Source organism: Saccostrea cucullata, unplaced genomic scaffold (genome assembly GCF_032062105.1).
Source record: "Saccostrea cucullata isolate Sc308-1 unplaced genomic scaffold, CSIRO_AGI_Scuc_v1 ctg1549, whole genome shotgun sequence".
Taxonomy (NCBI): Eukaryota; Metazoa; Mollusca; class Bivalvia; order Ostreida; family Ostreidae; genus Saccostrea; species Saccostrea cuccullata.
The window spans coordinates 92,925-103,500 of NW_026923746.1; the positions used below are offsets into that span (position 1 = coordinate 92,925).

General features: G+C 34.2%; 1 protein-coding gene across 1 annotated transcript; it reads left to right on the plus strand.

Moving 5' to 3' along the window:
• Positions 1 to 4,292: 4,292 nt before the first annotated feature.
• Positions 4,293 to 6,343, plus strand: LOC134264809 (uncharacterized). Its single transcript, XM_062747089.1, has 2 exons — positions 4,293 to 4,894; positions 6,016 to 6,343. Exons 1-2 carry the CDS (start codon positions 4,513 to 4,515, stop codon positions 6,312 to 6,314), a joined length of 681 nt encoding a protein of 226 aa, XP_062603073.1. The 5' UTR covers positions 4,293 to 4,512; the 3' UTR covers positions 6,315 to 6,343.
• The last annotated feature ends 4,233 nt before the right edge of the window (positions 6,344 to 10,576 follow it).

The following is a 10,576-nucleotide window of genomic DNA, read 5'->3' on the forward strand; positions in this document are numbered from 1 at the left end:
ACATTGTTCTGTCTTCATTGTACAAACACTAAGTCAGCAGGCAGTACTATATACAAAGGTCTACATGTATGTGTGATATACATGTAGGCCTATATTAGTGTTTGCTCATAATAAAGTGAATATGGTCAATTTTGTTTTTATAAATATTTTATGATATGCAATAATAATAAAATATTGTAAAGTAAGGAATTTAATTTTATTAATATAACGTAAAAGACGGAAAGTACCATGCCCAAAGTCAATGAAACATTTCCTTCCATCACGTAATGAAAGAGGTATCTATGGCACGCCAAATTCACCCAAAAAAATGAGCTAAATATAATTTCACAGTCGATAAAATAGAAACTATAGTTTACGGACTGTAAACTATAGCTAACGACGTCAATCTATATTTAACATCTGTAAACCATAGTTAACGCAGCAATCTATGTTTCAGAACCGTAAACTATACTAAACACTTAAAACAAACATTTGCGATTGCAAAACATAAATTATCTGATAAATACAGATTCACTATTTGTGAACTATGGTTTACAACTCTAAAGTATAGTAAACCAAGAGTCAAGATTCACAATCCACTAAAAATACAATCTTCTATTTACAAAACCGGGCATTGAAACACTATAACAAGATGAATCAAACAAGTCCATGCTGACAAATACATTTACGTTGATTTTTAACTGAGAGCTACGTTTACTGAGGGTACTAACCCGTAACGATACAAAAGGTAGTGACTTGTTATGATTCTAAACAGGTTAGAAAGAGGTTAATTACATGTAAATAAAAAGGGCGAAGAGATTCAAAATCACAACAATTTTAATTTGAAAACATAGAGCTCAAGGTTGTTAAACATAGATACTTTCACTCATACGAGGGTTGTCACAGAAAAACGCGAACATTTTCAATATCTTTTGTTTCACCAAGACTATAAAGTTAAAAATTGCCATAAATCATGATGAACCGTTTAATAACGGTCTTTAATTCCGTAGGCCTATGACGTACTGCTCCTTTTTTTCAGTTTGTCTTCATTTTAATGGTCTATTCTCTTCTATCGATTAACCAGTCAAGTCAACCTCAAACCCCTTCAACTAGAGATAAACCTATTTCCCATACTTATGTTTGTGTTTTTCATAATATTTAAATGTTATTAAAAAGCGTGAATCATAACCAAATTAAATTATGGTTGAAACATAGCAAATAGAATTATTGCCTATATATTATTCTCAGAACAAAGAATGTTAATTAAAAAAATCTAAGGCACAGTACTGTATGACTGTGAATTCAAGTCACACAATGCCGAGATTAAACCACATGAACATTCGCTTCTCATGAATCTGCTTTACAAACTCAGAGACAGCAGTTGTATGTATTAGAATGATAGAAAAAACTTCTGATTATAGTTTAAGAAGTCATTTTATCTGCTCAACAATTTTTTTTATTAGCAAAAGGGATTTATTAATGTACAATCAATAAAAAAGCTCTTTTGTGTCTGCTTATATCATTCATCTTAATCATATCTTCTCAATAGTGCTAATCCTCTGAAATATAACATAAAGTTTTATATTTATTACATGTTTATTTATACAGAGAAAAATGACACAAAACTCAATATAGAATCCATACTTATTTATTGTGGCGAGTGTTGGCCATGGCACAATACAAAATTGTGGGACGCCATTTCAATTGGGCGAACCCACCAAATTCAAACATCAACAATGTGTGTTTCTTTTTTCTAACCGTCCCGGGTTAACCTCGGAGGGTCAGCACACATACAAATCAATCAATCAATCAATAGGTCATATCTCAATTTCAAAATATCAAGCATATCAACTTATTTTATCAAATCTTGCATATCATATATCAATAATATCTCAAGCTTCATAGATCAAACATCTCAAACTTCAAATATCGACATTTTTCATATTTCAAACCTGTACGATGTAGTACAGTTCTAAAGTATATATTACTGTCACCAAGAGTAAGCTTATTAGCTTAGTTTACACTAGCATTATCATTTCAATAAGGTGACAGTTTATTACAAGTATTACACAAACATTCAGTTATCAGTTGACTTGGTGTGCACAGACGCTTCACACTAGTATGACTTCTCCTTTCTTTTAGTTCAAACTATCAATCCTATAATCGATTATATGCTATCGATTCTACTTTATAAAAGATAGTAAGTTTTACAATTTGCAACACTATTCGGTACGCATATTGCACAGAGACACTTCAATGCATGTTTAACACAATCCTTAAAGCTGCCAATGGACTTGATGTGGGCATCATGTGGTAGATTCTTCACTTTAACCTCTCCTTAGACAGCACCAGGATATTTTTTCTATGGGTATAAGGTATTCATCTCGGACGTGCAAATCAAAACTGTTTCACTGCAAAATAAAGCAAAAACCCAAGCAGCAGAATATCATTCTTTACTTAGAGAAAATGGAACATTCTAAAAAAGGTAGTGGGAGGGCGGGTTCTTAAAGTTAAAAAGCAACATTTCATGTATTTTTTAGCAAGCAATTGTTATGCGTCTTTACCTTTGAAAGGTTCAGGAGAAAGGAATGTGAAGAACAAACCCGACATTTTATATACAACACTTGATGTGTCAACAAACCCGACCCTTAAAAGCCAACATTCAAATAACAAATACTTGGGACATATAAACTAATATATAGGTCCCTTCAAATATACTTTTCTCGTAAAATAAAGGCATCTATTTTGTATACACAAATAGATGCTATCATTTATACAGAGAAAAATGACACAAAACTCAATATAGAATTTATACTTATTGATTATGGCGAGTGTTGGCCGTGGTGTGACAGGGCCTTTAGAAATCTAAGGGCAGATGCCAAGATGTTCAGATTTTCCTTTCTATAATTCCGATAAATATATCTATATTTCTTCCGTGTGCATGATTTTATGTACATAAAAATGAACAATATGAGGTTTCCTGCAAATAAGTTAAACATATATTATCCTTTACTATGTTGAGAGTTTTTTGAAAAATAAATCCTACTAATGTACGAGGGGGTATCAAAAAGTTCGTGGACTAGCGCCATAAAATTAAAAAACGCTTTAGGTACATCAATGAATTTTAAAATATCTGGTTAGCACCATTTTTTTTCTATCTATAGAAAAAAACCACAATTTATATTTTTTAATATAAAAGTAATGTTTTTAGGAAGCAATGGTATGTCCAGACGGCACAACTTGTTTTCGACCTAAGTGTCACTGAGAAGAAATTTTTTTTTAAATGAATGTCTAACACCCAAACATCACGTTAATTCATGTATGTGTTGAGACACTATTGTTCCATAGAATATGGAATTTGTACCTCATTCTGGAAGTTCTATGGAAATTTATCTTAAATTTTAAATGAAAGGTTCAAACATATAAAGCCTTGAAAATGACGTCAAAAAAGGGGAGGGGTTTCTTTATCCAACATTCTATAAAGTGTGCCTGGGGAAAACTAGTATACACTTTGGAAATGTTTAAACTGGCTACGAATAAACAAAATGCATCCAGAGGACTTGTTTTTTAATTCCAAAAAAGATTCAGAGAGAAAAGGGATGCACAGTAATGTCCATTTGTATTCAAGGTGTGAAAAATCAATCACTTCAAAAAATCCCGTTGATCACATTTGTAGATATTAAACTCCAAAAAGCAAAATATGCTGGCATCTCTCTCAATATTTTATGCATTGAAAGTCGCTGTTCATGACATTGTCATGATTGACAATACGGGTTTATTTCCTTACTTAGTTTCAGGGAATCTCATTAAATTTAGTGTATGAGGTAGAAGAAGCGGACATTAAAAAAAAATGACGTTGTCGGACGTCATGAAACTAAACGGCGACAGCACCAGGTGATCATATAATGTCGTTTTAATTACTATAATGATGTGGCAAATACTAAGTAATAAATGTATCAAGCTAACATTTCAAATATTTCTTGAATTTTTGTTGTTTTATGTTCCTTATAAATTTTGAGAGCACAGACTCCTTAGTACTAATTTTATTGCCTCAGGCTACGAACTTTTTGATAACCCCTTGTACATGCATTTCTAGGACATGTACTTTCTAGAATTAATTTTTTTTATTGATTAAGAAAACAAAATATTTTTTCTTTTTTATCGTAGACAATAACAACACACTCACAAAATATACTGAAAATCAACGACAAGTCATTGATAAAACGAGCCAATTGTTAAATATCACCGAGATGAATCTAGATACAATTCAAATTTGACAGAAAATTTTCTTTTATTATCAACCAAGAAACTGGAGATATGATGAATGCAATCTCAAATGGAACAAATTCATCCATAATTGAAATAAGAAACATGATGGAGTCATCATTAAGCCAGTTTCAAAATTCCTCGAACGATATCGCAAACAACATGGAAGCATTATCTCACCATACTAAGACGTCATCGAAGGATTTGAAGAACATGTTCAAATAACAATCAAACCAAATTTAAACATCGATTAGTAATATAGGAAGCATGATGGAAGCATCTTTTAGTCATTTACAAAATTCCTCGAAGGAATTCGCAAACAATATGATAGCATTAGTTAACCATACCGAAACGTCAACAATTGACTTGAGGCACATGTTCAAACAACATTCTAACGAAGCTCAAACAACGATCAATGAAATAGGAAACTTGGTAGAAGCATCTTTGAGCCAGTTACATAATTCTTCAAATGATATTTCACACAAGTTGAAAGCATTATTTGATCACACAAACACGTCTTTGATAGACGTGAAGGACATGTTAAAAGATCAATCTAATGAAATCAAAAGTTTGTTAGGAGACATGATCAAAGATGTACTTAAAGAACTTAAAAATGAATTGAAAACAGTCATTGAATCGAGTATTGGAGGTCTGCGATTTATTTCTGTAATTAAGGTCTTCCGTTTCCAACGGAAGACCTTCTACTGATTCTGATGATTAAGATTATTCTTATTATTCTTTTTTTTCTTTTCCTAGACGCTAACTTTGAGGCCTCATATTTCACTCATTTCTCAATGGATTTTGCTCAATTTTCTAGAGTTTATAGACGTTACTACACTCTATAAGCATTTTGTCTAGCATTAAAAAAAATTGAGTTATTTTCCTTTAAACAAAAATTTATAGGCTTTCATTTCCAGACAAAGGCTCGGAGATGTCAAAAGCTGGAGCAGAAGTTTGACTGATTTTACACAATAGAAGGATTGAAGTTGTGTATATAGCGGTTTTTGTTTTTCGACTTCTCTATTCAAAATGGTGCTATACAGGGGTAAAAAATTATAACGCCTATAGAGTGAAAATTTACACATATTTTGCTTTTTATCCTCTTAACTAAAAATATTTTGTTAAAATATATAGAACAAAATTTGTGCAGAATTACAATATCTTTCAAATGATATCTCGAAAAAAAGGGCTGACGCCTAAATTAAGGGATCTAGAGGGGCCAAAATTTTTTTTTCCAGATATCCCAAAAAGTATTGAGAATTTGTAATATGTCCAAGAAGCAAAGTTGTTCAAAATGTCAGGCTTAATCTATTAAAGTCGTCAAAATGCGTCCGGTGACGTCACTTATGGTCACATCGGAAGTCGTCAGAAATTGTATATTTTTGTCGTTCATGACAAGTTATTGGGTAACATGTCACTGGAAGCATAAAACTTAATTTTCTGTCCGTCGACATCACTTCCGGTAAAACCGGATGTAGCCAAAATAGCTTATTTTTAAGATTTTGATGCAAAATTGAAATTATAAAGTGACAGGAGATGACTTAGCTCATTGTTTTCTTTTGTTGACGTCACTTCCGGTCAAAACAGGACAGAAGACCTACTCGTTGCTTTGCAACGAGATTTGCTCTAGTTATTCATTATTTTAATTACTTTTATTTTTCACTGATCGTAATTGATGCAGCCAGGTCTTTGTCTTTAAAAATCAAGAGATTGAAAACAATCACGGAAAAATACTATAAGGTATCAATATGTTGATTTTGTGTATTTCAGGTGGCTGTGTAAATAACAGTTTAAACGTCACTACCGGTGAATGCGTAGACAGCTGTTTGAGAGTCGCTGACGGGGATTACCAGTCATGTGACACTTGTCACGGCTACGTGACGTGTGCAAATAATTATATATATCAGAGAAATTGTTCTACTGATCATTTAGAATGGATGATAATAAAAAACAACGTGTTTGGCAAAGCGAGACTTGCCAATAATTTCACTTCTCGTGATAAATTAATTATTCTGTTTCATCAAATTACACAAGATAACCAATGGTCCGTCTCCATTGTACAGACATAAGCTAAACCAGCAGACTGTTTTATTACTAGGGCTGATACATGTATGTATTAATGAAATTTCCCAGTATTATGTGGTCATTTTTGAATTGTTTTGAAAGTTACATGTATTAATAAGGAATGTTCCACATTGTACGTATATGAAAATGCATGTTAATATATGGTACGAGGTACATGTATCATGCTCAAATTTATGGAAGGGAATTACCGCCAAAAGTCTATGTATCTTGCTTTTATTCTTATTCTGCCTACTTCTTTATGCTTTGTTATTGTTGTAATTATATGTCGCTTTATTGTTTACATTTCACTTTGACTTTTATCCTTCTTCATTTTGCCCTTACTTCTATGTTGCTTTATTCTTGTAAATTCATTTTACTTTCTTTTAAATTGATTCAGTTTCTTAAATGATTATCTCTATTACGAACGTGAATTCAATCACACAAAGAATGAAGCATATTCAATGAAGACGAATACAAGTTGTCAAAATTTAGTGCGGCATTATAACGCTAGGTGGCAGGGGTGTTCGCTACGAGTGTTGGTAAAACTAGGTAAGCAAACCCGGGCCGAGGTTATTCGAGATTTTTCAATTTTCTGCCTTAATACTTTATCAATCGAACTTCTGAACTGATCCAATGATGGAAACTCCATATTTATTTTCTCTGGGTACACAGGAATAGCGGCCTCTTTTTTCAGACATAACTTTATATAATTTGCTGAATATGTTCATTGAAGGGCCGACCCACTTTTTGTAAGGGTAAGGGTCAAATAAGGTTAATGTAGTATAGTAGGGAAAAAATTAAATTTGATACTATAGAAGAAGTTGAATCTAACCCAAAACCCACCCCGCCCCGAAATAGGATTTCAATGGCGTCGGACAAAGTGAAAGTTGGGGCCCGGGGGGGGGGGGGGGCAAAGGGTAAGAAATATTTTTTAGAACTTCAAAAAAAAAACTTGACAAGCCAAAAAAGAAAAAAAAGAAATGTCCACTGTCCAAACACAAAAATCCTATTTCGTGGAGGGGGGGGGGGTTGAACCTCAGTGCCAATTTTTTTTTTCAAAACACCACCACTTTCCCCATTTGAAACCTATACTGCATCGTGTCCATGGAAAGGGGGGGCTAAACCTACGCAGCAATGTCCAATGTCTGTTCTAAGTCTATCTTTGGAAAGAAAAGTGGGGGCTAAGCCCCCCTCCACCTCCCCGGTTCCGACGCCTATGTATTTTCAAGTTTGGACAATTTCCTTGTTTTTTTGTTTTTTGTTTTTTGTTTTTTTTTGTTTTGTTTTGTTTTTTTTTGTTTTTTTGCTTGACAAGTTGTTTTCAGCCAGTAAGCTTGAATTTTTAAAAACGATGCTACGTCACTGTTCTCTCGCCTGAAAAAAATATAACTCTATTAAAGTTATTTGTTGGATAATTGAATTCCAGTTTAATTGACATAAAAATGTTAAATATTTTGATACTACTTACCCCTTATAAATTGAGTTGTTTTTCAGGACCTTCCACTGAACTGAACTTTATTTCACGACAAATAGTAACTGCTCATGCGTGTGATTCTAGGGACGGGGCTTTGCAAAGGAGTGAGGAGCGTTATGGGTATGCGAAGTCGGAACCAGGCTACACCCCAGGCATACTAGAAACTCCCCGGTCTTCTTTTCTGCTAGAATATTTTATGTTGAAATAGTACTTTTCAATAAAGAAAAGAAACATCTTTAGTACGCACCGTATTTTACATCAGCCAGGAGAACTAAAAAAAATCTTAAAACTTGAAAATTCTATTTGGTGGTGGTGAAGGGGAGGGGGGGGGGTGATTTCGTCAACTTTTTTCAGTACCAAATATTACTCACTAAGTACATGACTTTTAAAATATAAATTGACTATTAGTGCTGCAACAAAAAGTGTAAGGGATGGGGGCAACAAGCCTTTCGCTGAACTTTGCCAGTAGTAAAAAGTCTGTTACGTTTAGGAAAATGTTTCGTGGCCACCCTCCCCTCTACCGGTGCTGGCGCGGATCCAGAAATTTTTTTCTAGGGGGGGGGGGTGGGTCCACCCCTGTCAAAAAAAAACCCAATCCCAGAAATTTCTTGACAAGCAAAAAAAAAAAAAAAACAAAAAAAAAACAAAACAAAAACAAAAAAACCTAAACTCGCCCTAACATGAAAATCCTATTTCGTTGGGGGTGGGGGGTGGGGTGGGGGGGGGGTTTGTAGTGTATGACTTCTATTGCCTCAAATCCTTCACTTTTCATACCCATTTTCATACCCATTTCACACATATTCATGTTTACCGGGGGGGGGGGGGATTGCAAGGTAATTTTTTTCTTGCTTTAGTATATACATTTCTTAACCTTGTAAATTCCAGGGGGGGGGGGAGGGCTGACCCCCGACCCCCCTCTAGATCCGCGCATGTGGTGAAACTTACCCCATAGGAGGTCGTTCAGACGGAAGTCAGTATATATATTGAGACTTGGGGGTGTGATTGTACATTGTATAACGTCCCTTTAAATTGGAGAATTTTTAACTCAAATGGAGAAGCCACCTCTTGCCGGTGGAGAGCTGCAAATTTGTCCTTTATACCCGGCACTTATAGCCATTGAGCAGTGAGGGATCTTTTTTTCGGGCCAGCACCTACTGCGATACGGGACCTCGGATAATACGGTCTAGATCTCATCCGAAGGACCGAACTCCACGTCCCATAGTGGGACTATGATTCGAACCCACGACGTATTGATCGACTCCTTACTACTGTGTTTCGTGACTCTAGAGCAGACGCCGTAACCACAGTGCCACGCAGGCGACTGCACCCGGGGGGGGGGGGGGCGTCCAAGGGGGGGGGGGGGAAGGAAGTCATTATCCATTAATACTCATGAAAATTATCTATGTTTAACTAAATGGTTAAAATGATTTAATTATTAACCACTATTAAAATGATATCATTTAAACATTTATTCATATAGGACGGATAAGTTTTCTTTCAAAACTGAAAACGTTATTATACAAACATTGTTTTACGATTTAAAAAAAAACTATTCGGGGGAGGGTTTGCTATGAAGGGGGACGAATTGCTTTTTACAGCGAGATTTCCCACGGAAGACTAGCTATATATTGAAACTTCCCTGGGGGAAGTCTCACTGTATAATCTTCCGAAGGAAGCATCACTATGTAGACAGTCTTCCAGGGGAAATATTTCCATCTTCCGAGGGAGTGGCATTATCGGGTACATACCTGAACTTATAACAAACATCATTTGAAAATCTAAGTTCGATTGATAAAGTATTAAGGCAGAAAATTGAAAAATCTCGAATAACCCCGGCCCGGGTTTGCTTACCTAGTTTTACCAACACTCGTAGCGAACACCCCTGCCACCTAGCGTTATAATGCCGCACTAAATTTTGACAACTTGTATTCGTCTTCATTGAATATGCTTCATTCTTTGTGTGATTGAATTCACGTTCGTAATAGAGATAATCATTTAAGAAACTGAATCAATTTAAAAGAAAGTAAAATGAATTTACAAGAATAAAGCAACATAGAAGTAAGGGCAAAATGAAGAAGGATAAAAGTCAAAGTGAAATGTAATAAAGACGAATATGAAAACAATAAAGCGACATATAATTACAACAATAACAAAGCATAAAGAAGTAGGCAGAATAAGAATAAAAGCAAGATACATAGACTTTTGGCGGTAATTCCCTTCCATACAAATTCATTGAAAATTCCGTCTATTCTGTGATAACAATATTTCATTTACATTTTTCTAAAGGTCTTGTATACAGTGTATGTAAAAATATAATAAATAAATTATGTATACTTATCTTCTTTTACAAAAACCTACTCGCTGCTATATTTGTGAATAGATTATACTATGTACATCAACACGGTACATTTTTGTTAGTAAATGAATATTTTTTTTCCCTTTTTGCTTTGTTTTATTCTTCTACAAAAAGATAGAGGAAACTAAAAATAAATCATACGTAAAAATAGAAATAAAATAACCGACGTGGATTGGTTGAACATGCTGTGTAATCATCGGTTATTTCAGTTTTGGAAATGTTTTGTAGTTTCCCCAGTTCTTCCGACTATTTATATTTCCTTTTAACATGCACATATTTGTGCTGACAACTGAATTTTGTATAATGTAATCTTTGTAGGCAAAATCAGTATTCAGTGTTATCTTTTCTCTTCTTATAGACACGTTTATGGCCTTAAATGTCTACAGAATTGATATATCACAATTTATCTGTATGAAAAATGTGAGAATAAATTCTGT

What these genes read in the sequence shown, in the direction of transcription:
- LOC134264809 (XM_062747089.1), top strand. Translation starts at nt 4,513, where the DNA reads ATGATGGAAGCATCTTTTAGTCATTTACAAAATTCCTCGAAGGAATTC. An exon ending in CATTGAATCGAGTATTGGAG is followed by an intron (nt 4,895 to 6,015) that starts GTCTGCGATTTA and finishes TGTGTATTTCAG; the next exon opens with GTGGCTGTGTAAATAACAGT.